General features: G+C 42.8%; 1 protein-coding gene across 1 annotated transcript in view; it reads right to left on the reverse strand.

Moving 5' to 3' along the window:
* Positions 1-20,209, reverse strand: part of ABCA2 (ATP binding cassette subfamily A member 2) — a 689,232-nt gene that overhangs the window by 21,487 nt on the left and 647,536 nt on the right. The window contains exons 49-50 of the mRNA XM_030206813.1: positions 19,132-19,235; positions 11,635-11,727 (exon numbers count right to left, since the gene is read on the reverse strand). Coding sequence (XP_030062673.1) covers positions 11,635-11,727; positions 19,132-19,235 — 197 coding nt within the window. The remainder of the gene's footprint in view (positions 1-11,634; positions 11,728-19,131; positions 19,236-20,209) is intronic.

Genomic DNA, 20,209 nt, shown 5'->3' on the forward strand with positions numbered 1-20,209 from the left:
AACGGCATTATAACATCCGCACACCTGGACTCCATACCCTTCTTAATAACACCCAACATTCTATTCGCTTTCCTAGCCGCAGCAGCACACTGAGCAGAAGGTTTCAGCGTATCATCGACGACGACACCCAGATCCCTTTCTTGATCCGTAACTCCTAACGCGGAACCTTGCAAGACGTAGCTATAATTCGGGTTCCTCTTACCCACATGCATCACTTTGCACTTGTCAACATTGAACTTCATCTGCCACTTGCACGCCCATTCTCCCAGTCTCGCAAGGTCCTCCTGTAATCGTTCACATTCCTCCTGCGACTTGACGACCCTGAATAATTTTGTGTCATCGGCGAATTTAATTACCTCACTAGTTATTCCCATCTCTAGGTCATTTATAAATACATTAAAAAGCAACGGACCCAGCACAGACCCCTGCGGGACCCCACTAACTACCCTCCTCCACTGAGAATACTGGCCACGCAATCCTACTCTCTGCTTCCTATCTTTCAACCAGTTCTTAATCCATAATAATACCCTACCTCCGATTCCATGACTCTGCAATTTCTTCAGGAGTCTTTCGTGCGGCAACTTTCCTTATTGAAAATGTGTGCATAAATGCAATGAAAAATGATAATGAAATAGTCTATAAAAAACAGAATTGATGGTAAAGGATTAAGGGGCCCTTTCACTAAGTTACGTGAAAAAGTGGTCTGCACTATTTAGCCCATGGGTTTCCCATGCACTGAGGCTAATTTCTTTTTCCCCATTAATGGCCATGCGCTGATTTCACAATTAGCACATGGCCATTAGCACAGGAGCCCTTATTGCCATCTATTTTGTAGATGGTAGGGGATCCCGTGCTAATTGGTCAGCACGTGACAATGCCCACATGCTAACCGATTAGAGCAAGGCATGCCTACTCTCCACCTCTAAACACACCTCCTGCACTAAAAAATAAATCTTTTAGCACATAGAAAGTGTGCGCCAATTCTAAAACTACTGGAGGACACCTCAGTGCATCTTTCGATACTGCCTTTTTAACCTGCAGTAAGCACATGCTAGTGTGCTAGTGTTTACTGCAGTTTAGTAAAAGAACTCCTAAGTGTCATGAGCTAGTAAAAGTGTCTATGGTTACACAATTATCTCTGATAGTTTTGGTAATTGGAGCGGATAAATAATGAATATGAAATAATAAAATGTAGACCAGGTGAGCTCGGAGGCTGGGTACTTTTGCGTCCTTAATCACCGGTGCCCTGGGCCACAGCCTTACCTGGTCCAATGGTCAAACCGGTTCTGCTGTAGATCTATGTGTGCAAGTGACACATAAATGTGGGCATCCATTTACAGAATTGCTCTTCATGGGTGTAATTTTCTAACGTCATTTTCTCATGTATTTGACCATATATACACATAAATGGACTCAAAAAATGACAATCGTAAAAGTATGTGCTATGACATGTACAGGGATGGAGCTTGGATGGACTATAGGCAGACTTTGTAAGTACATGTATTAGAGCTGTACCGAATAGCATATTGTACTATTTGCCCGAAAAGGAATAATGAAAAATATCATTCACCTGAACACAAATACTGAATACGAATAATGGGCATTTAGCTTTAACATAACATAAAGGGAGCGATGTGAAATCAGAGATCAAGCATTTATTTCAGTAGAATTTAGCACAGTAGAGCCCTGGATTATTCATATTCGAATTCAAAATCACTATTCGGCCGAATACGAATAATGTATTTGGGGCACTATTCGGGACCAAACTGAATACAAACATTCAGTACAGTCCTAACAAGTACATATTATAAAATACACTAATTTAACCATATACTGCACAGTTTCAATCATCTGACCTTCGCTAGTGCAACTATACGGCATATCCAACAGATCCCCTGGTGATGTCATCTTGTTGCCATTAAGTGCACAAGTTCTCTTCCTGTTTTCCAGCTTCACATGCTGCAAGGAAGTCATGTTTGATCTAAGACTGTGCTTCCCTGAGAGGGAACCATGCTTTGCAGCTGATACTCAGAAGTCTTTCGAGGCCACCGCTTGAAATCTCGGCAGCCATTTTCAAGAAGCGATGGCAACAGGCAAGAAAGAGAGGGTTTTTTTCCTGCCCCCAAAGGCCCCTAGACCACCGGGTCTGTAAAGCAGGCCCAGAGAGGGGAGGGGTTGATATGCTGAATATGGATAAGAGGGAGAGGAGAGAAAGACATGCTGCTCGTGGATGGAAGGGAGCGAAGGGAACAAGCTGCATGTAGATGGAAGGGAAGGGAGAGGAGAGGGGGACATGCTGTATATGGAGAGGAGGGACGTGAAGGGAAAAGGGGAAGGGAAAAGGGAGAAATGCAGTACACGGATAGAAGGGGATAGAAAGAAGAGGAGGGGAGATATGCTGCTCATGGATGGGATGGAAATATAAGGGAGACATGAAGCTCATGGATGTTTCCTTTTTTGGAAATGTACACATTTTTTAATTTTGTATTTCGCAGAGTACAGAAGAAAATGCATTTCTGTTAATTTTAACAACATTTTTACTGCTTATAAAACCTGACTTTCTTGGGGGTCACTGTGACTGTGCGGCAAGGTGCAGTGCGGCGAGGGCGGGGCAGCATTTTACTTCTTGTATCCTCTTTTTTGTCTCCACAAATATGGTAACCCTATTCAGAGGCGTGTATGGATTTCACTCAGTGCACAGTGCCTTTGAATCACACAAAAGGCCTTATTAATTAACGAGCAGAGCACTTTACACTCAAAATACTATACTCTAAAATGTAATCCACCATATTTTCAAGCAAGTTAAATTCCTACGTATTATAAAGCATGTTTAACTGTGTGTTGCTGCCCTTTACATAGTACTGATGCGGAGGGCACTACATCTCATCTACAGTGCCCAGTCCTGTGCAGTTCCTATGTGTTTGCTTTCCTTGGATGCTGAGAAGGTGTTCAACTGGGTGCAGATCTTGGGGGGGTGGGGGGGTCCAAATCCAATTTGAGGGGGCCAAGACCCCCCATGGCTACCTTATTGCTGCGTGTATGAAAGCCTTATAAAACTTTTCTTTTCTTGAAAACTGCCGAGCAGCACACAGCATTGGGGAACTGTTGTGCTGCAAACAGACAAGCAGTGTTGCCAGTTACCCGGTCCCCAAACCCACCCAAAAAGTTCACCCCCCCACCGTCATCAACCCTGCCCCCGCCGTCATCAACCCCGCCTCTGCCGTCATCAGCCCCGCCCAAAACGTCATCAACCCCGCCCAAAACGTCATCAACCCCCGACCAAAACATCATTAGCCCCGCGGCCCGAAAAACCGCACAAAAAACAGCGGAAAAACTCAAAAAATAGCCCAAAAAATCCGCGACCCACAGCGGACAAAAATTTCCCGCAGCGGGTCGCGGAAAACCGCCCAATTGGGCAGGAAAACCGCCCACCTGGCAACAGTGCAGACAAGGCAACAAATCACTCCTCCAGTTGCTATGAGAAGTTCCTGCTGCCAGCCAATCACAGCGAGTTTAGCTGACACCAGAGAAGCTAAATGCGATGTGATTGGCTGCTGGAACATGAGGAGGCGGAACAAGCAGGAGAGCTCCAGAGTGGTGCAAAACTTTTTTCCATTAGAGGGAGAGAACAGTGGTGATTAAACTGCTTGCTACACAGATGGAACTTCCTGGTGTCTTCCTCCAGTAGTGAGTGGGCGGGACATCCCAGGCTGATGCTGTCCAATTGGTTTAGCCCCTCTCTGTGGAGAGGGACACCAGGAAGTTCAGATCCAATCAGTTCACAGCTCTAAAGTGATGTCATCAGGGAAGCCCAGCAGGGAGGAGGCGTTGGGACAGCAGCCAGCCAATGAGAGTCCATCTTCAGGGAGATGGGCGTTCTAGGATGTCAGCCGGCCAATAAATGGAAGCAACAGGAACAGCTTGGGGTGGAACCAAGCCAGTTTCCCACAGACGCTGTTTCTTTGATGGACCCTTGCATTTTTGGTACTTTTATGCTTTAGATTTCGGTACTGCCTCCCCCCCCCCCCCCCCCCCCCCCCCCATTTCTTGCCAGTAAAATGTAATTTGAAAAAGAAACATATGGCACGGCTTTCATACATGCAAAGAAGCTGCGTGTAAGCTGATATAGTTTTTTTTTGTGTTCCATCTTCCCTGCCTTGTTTCTCCCCTTCTCCTACTGCGATAATTTATTTATTTGTTACATTTGTATCCCACATTTTCTCACCTATTTGCAGGCTCAATGTGGCTTACATAGTACCGGAGAGGCGTTCGCAGACTCCGGTGTGAACAAATACAAAGTGATGTTGTGATAGGATAAGGTTCATGTGGAACAGTCAGCTGAAGAGTTGTGTTATGTCCTTTATGTACTTTACTTTTGTTGTGTTGCAGAGATTTAAGTTGGATCTGCGGGGTATGCAGACATGGCCAAAACCGAGCTTCTCATCTTTCCCCCTAAACCCACCTCTCCTCTGCCCCCTTTCTCTATTTCTGTGGATGGCACTCTCTTTCTCCCTGTCTCATCAAATTGTAACTTTGGGGTCATCTTCAACTCCTCTCTCTCCTCTGCTCACATTCAGCAGATTGCCAAAACCTGTCGTTTCTTTCTCTATAACATCAGCAAAATCCATCCCTTCCCCTCTGAGCACTCTACCAGAACCCTTATCCACACTCTTATCACCTCTCGCCTAGAATATTGCAACCTGCTTCTCATCGGCCTCCCACTTAGCCATCTCTCTCCTCTTCAATCAGTCCAAAACTCTGCTGCGCGACTCATTTTCCGCCAGAGTTGCTATGCTCACATTAGCCCTCTCCTCAAGTCACTTCACTGGCTCCCTATCCGTTTCCGCATTTAATTCAAACTTCTCTTACTGACCTATAAGTGCATTCACTCTACCGCTCCCCAGTACCTCTCCACTCTTGTCTCTCCCTACGCCCCCCCTCGGGTACTCCGTTCTGTGGATAAATCTCTCTTGTCTGTCCCCTTCTCCTCTACTGCTAATTCCAGACTCTGTTCCTTTTATCTAGCTGCACCTCACGCCTGGAATAGACTTCCCGAGCCTGTACGTCTAGCCCCGTCTTTGGCCGTTTTCAAATCCAGGCTGCTTTAACGCTGCTTTTGACTCCTAACCACTACTCACTTGCCCTGTACCCTTATATCCCCACCTCTTTAATTCCCTTACCTCTTAGTTGTTCTGTCTGTTTGCCTGTCCTATTTAGATTGTGAGCTCTTTGAGCAGGGACTGTCTTTTCATGTATGGTTTACAGCGCTGCGTATGCCTTGTAGCGCTATAGAAGTGATAAGTAATAGTAGTAGTAGTATGCCTTTTTAAACAGGTTAGTCTTTAGTGATTTCTGGAAGTTTAGGTGGTCGTACATTGTTTTCAAGGCTTTTGGTAATGCGTTCCACAGTTGTGTGCTTATGTAGGAAAAACTGGATGCGTAAGTTGATTTGTATTTAAGTCCTTTGCAGCTCGGGTAGTGCAGATTTAGATATGTTCATGTTGATTTGGATGTGTTTCTGGTTGGTATGTCAGTGAGGTCTGTCATGTATCTCGGGGCTTCACCGTAGATAATTTTGTGAACCAAGGTACAGATTTTGAAGGCAATGCGTTCTTTGATTGGGAGCCAGGGAAGTTTTTCACAAAGGGGTTTTGCGCTTTTAAATTGCATTTTTCCGAATATAAGCCTGGCTGCCCTGTTTTGGGAGGTCTGATAATGAAGAACCGGCAGGTCTACACCTCCCGTTAAAATTTCCACGGTAAAGGTAGGGACTGCTTTTGTGCATGGGGTTGGAAACAGTAGTGCATCGCATCGCATTCTCATTATAATAGTAATTAGCTCATTATAATAGCTTTGCATTCCGTTTTCGTTAGCTGCTACCATGACAGGAAATTGGCTCGGAGAACCCTTTTGTGCATGTCCTGGTTTACTACTTGTGTGCTAAATTGGTTAGAACCAGTTTAAAAACGACATTGCTGGCTTGTTTAGTGCATCTGGCCCTCAGTAAGCAGTACACCCTGGGAGCCAAAGTAAGGCTTGCAAAGGGGTGGGACTGTAAAGGTAAAAAGCCTGCTGTGACCAGGACAGAGAAAGGAAAGGAGAGAGAAGGAGAAGGACAGCAAACTGACTGAGGGCAGGAGGAACCTTCCTCACAAAGAACCGGGAATAAACGAGCTACCTAACCTAGGGAATAAAGGACCCTAAAGTTAATGCAGTGCCAGGTTAGTGAGGAAGGGGAAAGAATTGGTGTCCATTCCTCATTGGGGAAATGTTACTGACCTGCCTGAAGAGAGAGAAAGGGTGTGTGTGTGTGGGGGGGGGGGGGGGGGGGGGGGGCAGGGTCAGTCATGTGTTCTAAAACTTTTCTTACTAAACTGTTTGAGGGACTGAGGCTGTTAGAATTCTAAAACTTTTCTTCTATAACTGTTTTGAGTATATATCTTGTCTAAAACTTTAAGAGAAAAACAAAACAAAACAAAACAAAACAAAAAAAAAACAAACAAACCCCACTGTTCTTTCTTTTGCTGTGGGTCTATCCTATTCCTTAATCTAAAACTGCTAGTTTTACAACTTTGGGCTAGAAGGTTTTTCTTTAAATTGTATTGAATTGCTGTGCTGGTGATTTCCTATTCTTTGTGCTGAAATTGTGTAGGGGGTGCTCTCTGGGGCTGTGCTTTTCTCTACCCAGTGAAGTAAGCCATTTCATTTGCATTAACAGATAGAGTCTAGCGGGCACTGCAGGATCTGGTTTTCATTCCCCCCCTCCCTCCCTCCCTCCCCTACACCCACCCTCCCCCAGGGCAACTTTACATTTATAGCAGGTGCTGTAATTAGGCTAATAAGCTAGAAGTGCTCTTACATTACTATACACTACCATTATTTACCATTTAAGCAGGTAACACAACAGGGATAATACAATATCCTATATAAACTACAGAACACTTGTATCTTATTAACATTTTAATACTATAGCTACTTGTATAAGATTTAAAAACATTTAGATGGCGTTAGCAGTCCAGCAGCGAGAGGGGTGCTACCCAGTCTTTTGCACAGAGTGTTGCATGTATGATTATCTCCTAGTTGGCGTGAAGTCATATGTGTGTGCCCGGTGCAAAGAGCTCCTAGTTCTCAGGGAACAGGTCCGTTCTCTCGAGGCTAGGGTTCAAGACTTGGTAGAGATGAGGGAGATAGAGCAGTACATAGATGAGACCTACAGGGATGTTGTAGAGAGGTCCCACCTCCAGTCGGGTAGCCCCTGTGCTACTTCGGAGGACAGAGGTCTCCTGGAAGGACAGCTTTCCCCTGGTGAAGTAGCCAGGACCTGCCCACCAGAGGATGTATTATCCTCTCGCACTGAGGATATGTCTCCGATTACGGCCCACAGGGGAAAAGCTAGGACCGCTGTTGAAGTTGGCGACTCAATCATTAGGCATGTAGATAGCTGGGTGGCTGGTGGACGTGAGAATCGCCTGGTGACTTGCCTGCCTGGTGCAAAGGTGGCGGACCTTACGAGGCACCTAGACAAGATTTTAGATAGTGCTGGGGAGGAGCCGGCCATCTTGGTACACGTGAGTACCAATGACGTAGGAAAATGTGGGAGAGAGGTTCTGGAAGCTAAATTTAGGCTTTTAGGAAGGAAGCTCAAATCCAGATCCTCTAGGGTAGCATTCACTGAAATACTACCTGTTCCACGCGCAGGGCCCAAGCGACAGGCAGAGATCCGGAGTCTCAACGCGTGGATGAGACAATGGTGTGGGAAAGAGGGTTTTAGATTTGTCAGAAACTGGTCAACATTCTGGGGAAAGGAGAGCCTATTCCGATCTGATGGGCTTCACCTTAACCAGGGTGGGACCAGGCTGCTGGCGTCAACTTTTAAAAAAGAAATAGAGCAGTTTTTAAACTAGAACCGGGGGGGGGGGGGGGGGGGGGGGGGAGGCCGACAGTCGCTCTAAAGCGCATGGTTCAGGATAAGGTATCTTTTGAGGATATCACCCAGACAGGGAAGAAAAGGTTACTTGTAAGTAAGGATGTCAGAGAAATCGTAGTGCATCAGATGGCCTTAAATAAAATTAATAATGACCAGACAGAAGATAACACATTAATAATGCCATGTATTAAACGTAATAGAAAAAGGAACAACAAGCATGCATTGAAATGTCTATACGCAAATGCCAGGAGCCTGAGATATAAGATGGGACAGCTGGAGTACATTGCACACAATGAAAAATTGGATATTATTGGCATCTCTGAGACCTGGTGGAAGGAAGATAACCAATGGGACACAGTCATACCGGGCTACAAATTATATTGTAGCGATAGGGTGGATAGGATAGGAGGAGGGGTAGCATTGTATGTAAATGAGAACCTTGACTCAGATAGGCTGCAAATATTGCAGGAGACAAAACCCCTATTGAAATCTTTGTGGATTGAAATTCCACGTGAAAAGGGGAAAAGGACGGTGATAGGAGTGTACTACCGTCCGCCTGGCCAGGACGAGCGGACAGACACAGCAATATCAAAGGAAATTAGGGAAGCTAATAAATTGGGCAATGTAATATTAATGGGAGATTTCAATTATCCACATATAGACTGGGTTAATGTAACATCGGTACACGCTAGGGAGGTGAAATTTCTTGATGAAATCAAGGACGGCTTCATGGAACAGCTGATTCAGGAGCCCACAAGAGAAGGAAAAATACTAGACTTAGTCATTACTGGAGCTCATGATCTGGTGCGGGGGGGGGGGGGGGTAACGGTGCGAGGGCCGCTTGATAACAGTGATCATAATATGATCAGTTTTGATATTGGCATTGAAGTAAGTGAACTTAGGAAATCAAATACAATAGCGTTTAACTAGAAAAGGTGATTACGATAAAATGAGAAAAACGGTGAAAAAAAGACTGAAAGGTGCAGCTCGCAGGGTAAAAACTTGCATCAGGCGTGGATGCTGTTTAAAAACACCATCCTGGAGGTACAGGACAAATATATTCCGCGTAATAGAAAAAGGGGAAAAAAGACCAAACGTCAGCCGGCGTGGCTAAACAGTAAGGTAAAGGAAGTCATTAGAACCAAAAAACAATCATTCAGAAAGTGGAGAAGAGAACCGACTGAAAGTAACAAGATAAAACATAAGGAATGCCAAGCCAAATGCAAAGCGGAGATAAGGAGGGCAAAAAAGGACTTTGAAAAAAAGTTAGTGTTAGAAGCGAAAATACATAGTAAAAATGTTTTTAGATACATTAAAAGCAGGAAGCCGGCTAAAGAATCGGTTGGGCTGCTGGACGAAAATGGTGTTAAAGGGGCGATAAGGGAAGACCGAGCCTTAGCGGAGAAATTAAATGAATTCTTTGCTTCGGTCTTCACCGAGGAGGATTTGGGAGGAACACCGGTGCTGGAAAACATATTTGAAGCAGGCAAGTAGGAGAAACTAAACGAATTCTCTGTAAACTTGGAGGATGTAATGGGTCAGTTCTGCAAACTGAAGAGTAGTAAATCGCCAGGACCTGATGGTATTCATCCCAGAGTATTAATAGAACTGAAAAATGAACTTGTAGAGCTACTGTTAGTAATATGCAATCTATCCCTAAAATCGAGTGTGGTACCGGAAGACTGGAGGGTAGCCAATGTTACGCCAATTTTTAAAAAGGGTTCCAGAGGAGATCCGGGAAATTATAGACCGGTGAGTCTGACGTCGGTACCGGGCAAAATGGTAGAGGCTATTATCAAGAATAAAATTACAGAGCACGTACAAAAACATGGGCTGATGAGACAAAGTAGACATGTGGACAATGGGGAGCAGGTGGATATTGTGTATCTGGATTTTCAAAAGGCGTTTGACAAAGTGCCTCATGAAAGAGACCTGAGGAAACTGGAGAGTCATGGGATCGGAGGTAGGGTATTACTATGGATTAAGAGCTGGTTGAAAGATAGGAAGCAAAGAGTAGGGTTGAATGGTCAGTATTCTCAGTGGAGAAGGGTATTTAGTGGGGTCCCGCAGGGGTCTGTGTTGGGACCGCTGCTTTTTAACATATTTATAAATGACCTAGAGATGGGAGTAACTAGTGAGGTAATTAAATTTGCAGATGACACATAATTATTCAGGGTCGTCAAGTCGCAGGAGGAGTGTGAAAGATTACAGGAGGACCTCGCGAGACTGGGGGATTGGGCATCCAAGTGACAGATGAAGTTCAATGTTGACAAGTGCAAAATGATGCATGTGGGTAAGAGGAACCCGAATTACAGCTATGTCATGCAAGGTTTCGCGTTAGGAGTTATGGACCTAGAAAGGGATCTGGGAGTCATCGTGGATAAGACATTCAAAACGTCTGCGCAGTGTGCTGCCGCGGCTAAGAAAGCGCACAGAATATTGAGTATTATTAGGAAACGGATGGAAAGCAAACACGAGGATGTTATAATGCCGTTGTATCGCTCCATGGTGCGACCGCACCTCGAGTATTGTGTCCAATTCTGGTCGCCCGCCGCATCTCAAAAAAGATATAAAGGAATTAGAAAAGGTGCAGAGAAGGGCGACAAAAATGATAAAGGGAATGGAACGACTTCCCTATGAGGAAAGGCTGAGAAGGTTAGGGCTCTTCAGCTTGGAGAAAAGGCGGCTGAGGGGTGATATGACAGAAGTCTACAAGATAATGAGCGGAGTAGAGCGAACAGATGTGAAGCGTTTGTTTACACTTTCAAACAACAACAAAACCAGGGGACACAAGATGAAGCTAGAATATGGTAGATTTAAAACAAATAGGAGAAAGGTTTTCTTTACTCAGCGTGTAGTTAGACTCTGGAACTCGTTGCCGGAGAATGTAGTGACAGCAGCTGGCCTTACGGAATTTAAAGGGGGTTTGGACAGATTCCTGAGGGAAATGTCCATTGAACATTATTAATAATTTTTTTTTTTTTTTTTTGGGGGGGGGGGGGGGTTGCTGGGTTCTTGAAGCCTGGATTGGCCACTATCGGAGACAGGATGCTGGGCTTGATGGACCCTTGGTCTTTTCCCAGTATGGCGGTGCTTATGTAAAGGGTGCAGAGACTGTTATTGAGCAGTTCAAGCCTATGGCTAGGATCAGGTGGGCAATTAACCTGGTCAGAGAGAGGTTCATTGAGGGCCACAGCTCTAGGCCGTGTCCTGGAAACGCTGGTTCAAACTTATGAGAAACTTAGGAACTGTTATGGACTTAAAATGCAAGCTGGGTTAGGGAAGAAAAGAGAAACCCTTCCTGTACAGTTTTTGCATGAATTCTTTTTGGGTTGATTTTTCCTTTGAATCCTGAAGCACATGTCAGGGGGACTTGTGCTGTGTTTTGAAGACTGAAGTTTGCTAATGAAATCTTAATTCTATGTGTTAAATAAAAGCTTTTATATTTTGAAACTTGGTTTCTGTGTGAGTGTCTGAACTGGAGAGTTGGAAAGCCTGGACCGGAGCTGGAGCTGGCTCAGGGGGATTTTTCCTGACCTCTGCCAAGGAAAGTGTAAGAGGGAGCAGATCTGGTGGGACATTACAGGAGACTAAACCAACTTAACCAAAACCGAAACCCTCCTGAATTTTGAGTGCAGTGTCACTTCCCTCACAGTTCTTGAAGCTGAATAGGTCTATAGGACTTGGATCTCTCTCTGCTTACTTACCTGTTTTTCAGGTGCTGAATACTACCAAGACATTTCAGGTGTCCATTCACCATAATTGCCAATCTGGTACAAAGAGCTTCACACTCCTCCATGCTGCAGAAAGAGAAAGCATGCAACAGATTCAGAAATCCAGTGAAGATTTTTAGGGGCTAATTTTTATAACAGGGCACCTATGTGATTAGTCTAAAAAGGCCCCTATTGTATGGCTATTTTAACATGATTAGAGTGTACAATTCAAATAAAAAATAACAACTAAATCTACTGGCAGATTTTCAGCAAATGATAGGTATAATTACATAGAGAAGCCATCAGAATAAAGAGCAAGAACAGCTAAAACTGTGCGGCACGATATTCAGTCTGCAATGATCAGCGTTTTTCTGACTGCTGCCGACATTATACCTGGAAATTCAATGCCAGGCCAAGTCGGGGTTCTGGCATTGAATTTCCAGCTATACAGAGCCGGCGGAAACAGAGATGGTTAAGTGCAATGTTTGGAGAACTGTCTATGAAGATAGGACTGCATTTTATGAGGTCCTCTCCGGTTATCTTAGCCGGTTAAGTACTGAAAATCGGTATATTCGATTTCAGTTTGGGCACTAACCAGGCATTTTCAGCAGCACTATCCAGTTAAGTGCCATTGAAAATGCCTGGTTAGCCTTGAACAGGTGATTTAAATGGCCAGGAGCTTCTATTGGCCATTTAAATGGTTTTGAATATGCATATCATAAAGGCCATGAAAAGGTGCAAACTATACATATGTCTAGTCTTTATTGTAAGCTGTTTTGCTCTTCTTTGAGCTGAGAGCAGATCTGGAATTGCAAGACAGCATTTTTCTGGTAAATTCCTCTCTAAGGCTGTAGAAATTTGTGGTTTGACATTTTGGCCTGTGCTAACTTGTGATAAGTTGCTGGTCAGCAGCTAAGCCACAGATTCCTATGACTAAGGACACCTGCTGTATCCAGATAAACAATCAGAAGGAGAAGTGAGTGGGTGTGGGTAAAACTGTAAGGGTGGAGGGGGCTAGAATGATGACTGTACATACCAAGGACAAAGGTCACCCCATATCAAATGAAAACTTATGCTTATGTGCATGAGAGGTCCTAACCACCAATATAATATTAGAATAAATGATAGAATTTGCTTCATAAAAGGAAACAGAATATTCTGGAAAGATGCATATTTATTAGGTAGGAAGGGTAATGATCCATCCTAAACACCAGACAGCGAAACTTCCACAACTGGACAAAACTGAACTCTCTATACTTGACTGCTTCATTTACTTTGTCACTAATGTACTTTAACGCAACACCACTTTATTTCTCATTCCGGAAATGAACTCTCTGTACTTGACTGCTTAATTTACTCTGTCATTTATGAACTTTAATGTAATACCACTTTATATTTCTCATTCCGGAAATGGCGATCGCCATTATGGCATAATGTAAGCCACATTGAGCCTGCAAATAGGTGGGAAAATGTGGGATACAAATGCAACAAATAAATAAATAAGTAATTATAATGAAGAAAGGAAGAAAAAAGTATTTAATAGGAAACAGAACTGAGGACGGAGAGCCTCAATGTGCCTACACTAGCAGGTGGTCATACTGACAGCTCCCAGGGAAAACTCTACTTTTATTTGCTACATATTATACTGTATTGGGAGTTTATTTGTTACTACTTCAATAGTTACTGATTGGCTTCTTTGACAATTTGAATAAACATTTATTATGTCCAATACTTATTTAGTAGCAAGAGTTTTTCTTGCCTGGAATTCTTCCTTGGGGAGTAAAGATTTTACTCCTTCAGAAGGTTACTTTTGTCCCAGAGGCAAGTCAGAAGTATATATTTGGCGCCCAAACAGGGACTTCATGGTGCATTGCCTCAGGTGGGTGATCTCCGTCCTCAAGGTAACTTTGTGGGCGAACATCCCCAGTCAGTCCTTTAACTGACAAGAGGGGTTTAGGGGTTCAGATAAGTAAAAGGTTGATCACTGTGAAAGTAAAATGTTGAGTAAAGGAAAAGGTTAATGTTGTTGTTGAGAATTCTGGCTGAAGACATTTGGTAAATGAAATATTAAGAAGGAAAAGGAAAATTGAAGAGAAGCATGATGTGAGTATTTTTTACATTTCTGTCTTTCCCGGGTAAGTGATATATATATTATGTTTGGTATAAGTACATGTAATTATGCTGATGTCTCTTTACTGCTTTGCTGCTTTCTTCTTGCATTTTTGTTATCAAATTGTCAATTAGAAATTTATCAGTATGACTTCCCATTAGAGACTGTTTGTGTAGCAAATCCAGAGGAACAGAGAAGATTATAAAGTACAATGATAAATGGGTTAAGCTAAGTGAAAAGGATCATTTCTTTCAATGAAATAAGACAGGTAGTGTGTTAATTTGTTGCTCAAGAAACATGAAAAGGGAAACTCATTACTAGGACATTTGAAAATGTTTAATTTGTGGAAGCAGGAGTCTGATAAACTAGTGGGAAATAAACTACCCCAGTGGCGTAGGGGGCGGTCCGCCCCGGGTGTCAGCACAAGGGGGGGGGTGCTCCGCCGCTCCCGCTGCTTCCAGGCACCCCCCCGCACCCAAAATCCACCCCCCCCATGGGCGCCTCGTGGAACCCTCCTCCTCCTTCCTTCCTGCCCTTGGCAGCCCTCCTCCTCCTCTCCTCCCCCCTCCATATCATAACCTTTTACTTCCTGTAGTGGCAGTGTTTGCGCTAAAACCTGCACTTCAGCCGTACTGAAAAAGATTTAATTACCTTTTTCCTCTATACACTTCTATGTTACTGTTCCTTTTGTGTATCTGTTTTTTTAGATAACAATTTTGTTTCCCTGATAAGCTTGTTTTTACGAGACTGATAGAAACACATGTAGATCCCCACCATCTCTTTTATAGGGAGCTTTTAGTTTTAAAATTAGACTAATGGGCTAAAAGAAATAATATACACTAAGCAGTTTCCTAAAAACAAATTAAATTCTGTAGATTTCTGCATATAGCAAGAAGCTCTGACATTTATATGTTAAAACAAAGTGTTAATACCACCAGAACTAGGAATCAGAAGAGTTCATGCTGCATTCAGCTCATTCTGTATTTATTGTTGCCTCTTTGTCAGGCAGGTTTGTACCTTTAACTGGTAACTATACCTTGTTAAAATGTATCATTTGTGTTTTACCTTCCTCTGTTTGTTCAGAGGTATCTAGTATTCTACTATAAACAGACAGAAGTATTTTAGGAAGACTAAGGGGAAACAATTGAATGATTTGTTGTTTTATTCTTTGTTCACAGGGATTTTACATACTATTGTTGAAAGAAATGGTGTGGTTTTAAACATGTGCATGTGTATCCTAAGAATGAAATAGCCAGAATAGTGGAGCTATGTGATCTTTGTTAATTCATTTTTTATTATCTTTTTTCCTTTTTCAGAATTTGAATTATAAATTTAGGCTTCTTATGGAATCAGGGTTTTTATCCATACATGGCCATCCTTTTAATTTTTTATTATATGCACTCCACTGAGACTTTTTTTATTAACTGCAGAAATAAAAAAAAATCTCCACGGAGCATTTAAACAGTTTTGTTTGTGACTTTTTTTTACTTCTGGAATGGCCATGCAATGTTGTGCATTTCTGCATATAAGAAGTACTTCTTGCCCTAGGACATTGTTTTGGTAATCCACTTGAATAGCATACATAAGGTTAAGTTCAGTTCTGAATTCAAATAGACTGATCTGATCTACCACCTCTTAGGTCATAGTCTTTTGTTTGTTTGTGGGTGTTTGTGTTACCCCCTATATACAATCACTATAGGTGACCATTTTTGAATTTCTTAATTTTGTGGGTAGTACAATCAGTACATACAAGTAGTTTCTCTCTTGAATACATATTAGTTATCTATACAATGTAACAAAAGATTTCTTTTATGAATTCCTTAGTAGACATGTTAGCTACTTAGATTCTGTCGCTTATCACCATTTTTAGTGCATTAGTTACAGCTAAAATGTACTTTTTTCCACATCCAGTACAGAATTAAGGTCTTTCTCAAAGGTATGGTTTTCCTTAAAGATTACTTTTACCTGGAGACTATCTTTGCTCCAACTTGACTGTAGAGACCTGTGTGCTATATTTCTTCTCTGATCTATGTGAATCTTGTAAAGGTCAGTCAAAAATGCACCTTTGTCTGTCTCACTAGGATTGGTACTTTTTTACAGCTCAATTTTATTAGATTGGGTTCAAAGCTTGTTATTAACTTCTCTGATCCTATATAGTAGGTTTTCTACAAAGATAACTTTTACATTAACTGTGAGATTTATTGAAAGACTCATGCCTGTATTTTCTGTTATGTCTACGTGTTGCACACTTTTACAATATATACATACCGGTATGTGTTCTGTATCCCAGGAAGAGTGAATTTAGATGAATGTTTACCTTCAGAAGTTAAGATTTTTTCTGTACCTTGCATGAACATGTTTTGTGCTGCTCGAGAAAAGGACAACTTTCTAGACAACTGCCTAGTTAGCCCAAATTTGTTTACATTGTTTTCCCTTTCACCATATGAGACAGATCATTGAATTTCCTATCTGGGACCATTATCTGAATGAGCCCCCTTTCTCAATTTGTTTTAGGTTAATTGAAATGAATTTTCCCCTAACTTGCAGAGGCAAGTCAGAAGTATACAAATATCGGGCCCATAATTTCTTTTCAGTCACTATGAGGGTAATTCTATAAAGACCTGATTAGTATTAGGTGACAAGAACATGCATAAATGCTGATATTGAAGTCATTTATGCACATATGTGGACATATACCATGTAAATGATATTTTCTGGCTACACAGTATTCTGTAAATATGCACCAAGATGTGATGGTGTGTACTTTGCAGTTGGGCATTCACATGGGCAGAGTTTGGGCAGGGTGCACATTTACATGCGTGGCTTATAAAATCTTATAAGCTATGTATATTCTTTTGCAATCTAGGCATAAGTATTTATACCAGCTTTATGGTATAAATGTCCACAGTTGCAAGGTAACTGTGCGTAAGTTGACTTACACTAGTATTCTATAAAGGACAAGTAGACGCCTACTTTTCTTTACAGAAGAAGCTTCCAATAGGCACATTCCTAGTACCTAAATCTAGGCACCCCTTTATAGAATTACTCTCTTTGTGCCTTGCTGTGTACCACTATACATGTCTATTCATATTTTATATAATACATGCGTACATCACAATATTGCCCCTGGAATATCTACATGTGGTACCCCATAACATGCCATCTGACGCCATTTGTACTTATATCCCCCCGATATTCAAAAGCATTTAATCAGGATCAGCACCTGGCCAGTTAAGTGCCCCATAACTGGCTACCTGTGAATTTTCAGCAGGACATGGCTGGCCATGACCCAATGAAAATTCGTAGCTAGTAGTCACGTGATATAACCGGCTATCTGCTGATTTTCAGCACATCGCCATCCATTAAGTTTGACTGGTTAACTTAACCGCTGGCAAGTTAAGTTTGACCGGTTCAAACTTAACTGGCCAGCGCTGAATATACAGTGGGGGAAATAAGTATTTGATCCCTTGCTGATTTTGTAAGTTTGCCCACTGACAAAGACATGAGCAGCCCATAATTGAAGGGTAGGTTATTGGTAACAGTGAGAGATAGCACATCACAAATTAAATCCGGAAAATCACATTGTGGAAAGTATATGAATTTATTTGCATTCTGCAGAGGGAAATAAGTATTTAATCCCTCTGGCAAACAAGACCTAATACTTGGTGGCAAAACCCTTGTTGGCAAGCACAGCGGTCAGACGTCTTCTGTAGTTGATGATGAGGTTTGCACACATGTCAGGAGGAATTTTGGTCCACTCCTCTTTGCAGATCATCTCTAAATCATTAAGAGTTCTGGGCTGTCGCTTGGCAACTCGCATCTTCAGCTCCCTCCATAAGTTTTCAATGGGATTAAGGTCTGGTGACTGGCTAGGCCACTCCATGACCCTAATGTGCTTCTTCCTGAGCCACTCCTTTGTTGCCTTGGCTGTATGTTTTGGGTCATTGTCGTGCTGGAAGACCCAGCCACGACCCATTTTTAAGGCCCTGGCGGAGGGAAGGAGGTTGTCACTCAGAATTGTACGGTACATGGCCCCATCCATTCTCCCATTGATGCGGTGAAGTAGTCCTGTGCCCTTATCAGAGAAACACCCCCAAAACATAACATTTCCACCTCCATGCTTGACAGTGGGGACGGTGTTCTTTGGTCATAGGCAGCATTTCTCTTCCTCCAAACACGGCGAGTTGAGTTCATGCCAAAGAGCTCAATTTTTGTCTCATCTGACCACAGCACCTTCTCCCAATCACTCTCGGCATCATCCAGGTGTTCACTGGCAAACTTCAGACGGGCCGTCACATGTGCCTTCCGGAGCAGGGGGACCTTGCGGGCACTGCAGGATTGCAATCCGTTATGTCGTAATGTGTTACCAATGGTTTTCGTGGTGACAGTGGTCCCAGCTGCCTTGAGATCATTGACAAGTTCCCCCCTTGTAGTTGTAGGCTGATTTCTAACCTTCCTCATGATCAAGGATACCCCACGAGGTGAGATTTTGCGTGGAGCCCCAGATCTTTGTCGATTGACAGTCATTTTGTACTTCTTCCATTTTCTTACTATGGCACCAACAGTTGTCTCCTTCTCGCCCAGCGTCTTACTGATGGTTTTGTAGCCCATTCCAGCCTTGTGCAGGTGTATGATCTTGTCCCTGACATCCTTAGACAGCTCCTTGCTCTTGGCCATTTTGTAGAGGTTAGAGTCTGACTGATTCACTGAGTCTGTGGACAGGTGTCTTTCATACAGGTGACCATTGCCGACAGCTGTCTGTCATGCAGGTAACGAGTTGATTTGGAGCATCTACCTGGTCTGTAGGGGCCAGATCTCTTACTGGTTGGTGGGGGATCAAATACTTATTTCCCTCTGCAGAATGCAAATAAATTCATATACTTTCCACAATGTGATTTTCCGGATTTAATTTGTGATGTGCTATCTCTCACTGTTACCAATAACCTACCCTTCAATTATGGGCTGCTCATGTCTTTGTCAGTGGGCAAACTTACAAAATCAGCAAGGGATCAAATACTTATTTCCCCCACTGTAGGCTTGGCTTGTTAAGTTGGAACTGTCCAAAAATAAGTGGGATATTCAATGCCAGTCACCAGAAATGGTTCGGCACTGAATATCCAGGCTCAGCACTGATCGCGAGAGTTGGACGGGTTATTTCCCACGGTCTGAATATCAGACCCATATGTGCCTGTATGGTTATGAAATTTTTAAAAAGGCCTTTTCCATCTGTAAAACTGCTGTTACATTTGGAAAAAGCTATCTAAAATGATCCCCAATGTACTTATTCTCATGACTTCAGGGACATCATTCCTATCTCATTTCAATTTGCCTTATGATCCTATGCCAGTGGTACAAGGCCAAAAAATTATAACCTTACCGACCTGTGTGATGTAAGAACTACAGATCGTCCAGTTTTGATGATGTCGAGAATTAAGTTCCAAAGGAAGCGGCGAGCCTTAGGGTCCATGCCTGTAGTTGGTTCATCCTGTCAATGTAGCAAAAGAATACATCTTATTCTCGTCCTCTAGAAATTCATTTTCATAATTTTAAAACTTAGCATTTTGTTTTACTTTACTAGAAAGATGATGAAGCCTTATTTTGCATAAGACATCAGAAAAGGGACATCCAAGTTATGATGGCCAAAAGTTTTAGTATATGTTCACACAAGATAATTAAGATGCATGTTCATATTATCAATGAATTTTATACATAGTAACATAGTAAATGACGGCAGAAAAAGACCTGCATGGTCCATCCAGTCTGCCCAACAAGACAAACTCATATGTGCTACTTTTTGTGTATACCCTACTTTGATTTGTACCTGTCCTCTTCAGGGCACAGACCGTATAAGTCTATCCAGCACTATCCCTGCCTCCCAACCACCAGCCCCGCCTCCCACCACTGGCTCTGGCACAGACCGTATAAGTCTGCCCAGCACTATCCTCGCCTCCCACCACCGGCTGGCTCTGCCACCCAATCTCGGCTAAGCTCCTTAGGATCCATTCCTTCTGAATAGGATTCCTTTATGTTTATCCCATGCGTATTTGAATTCTGTTACCGTTTTCATTTCCACCACCTCCCGCGGGAGGGCATTCCAAGCATCCACTACTCTCTCCGTGAAAAAATACTTCCTGACATTTTTCTTGAGTCTGCCCCCCTTCAATCTCATTTCATGTCCTCTCGTTCTACTGCCTTCGCACCTCCGGAAAAGGTTTGTTTGCGGATTAATACTTTTCAAATATTTGAACGTCTGTATCATATCACCCCTGTTTCTCCTTTCTTCCAGAGTATACATGTTCAGGTCATCAAGTCTCTCCTCATACGTCTTGTAACGCAAATCCCTTACCATTCTCGTAGCTTTTCTTTGCACCACTTCAATTCTTTTTATATCCTTCGCAAGGTACGGCCTCCAAAACTGAACACAATACTCTAGGTGGGGCCTCACCAACGACTTATACA

The sequence above is a fragment of the Microcaecilia unicolor genome, chromosome 6, assembly GCF_901765095.1.
Source record: "Microcaecilia unicolor chromosome 6, aMicUni1.1, whole genome shotgun sequence".
Classification (NCBI taxonomy): domain Eukaryota; kingdom Metazoa; phylum Chordata; class Amphibia; order Gymnophiona; family Siphonopidae; genus Microcaecilia; species Microcaecilia unicolor.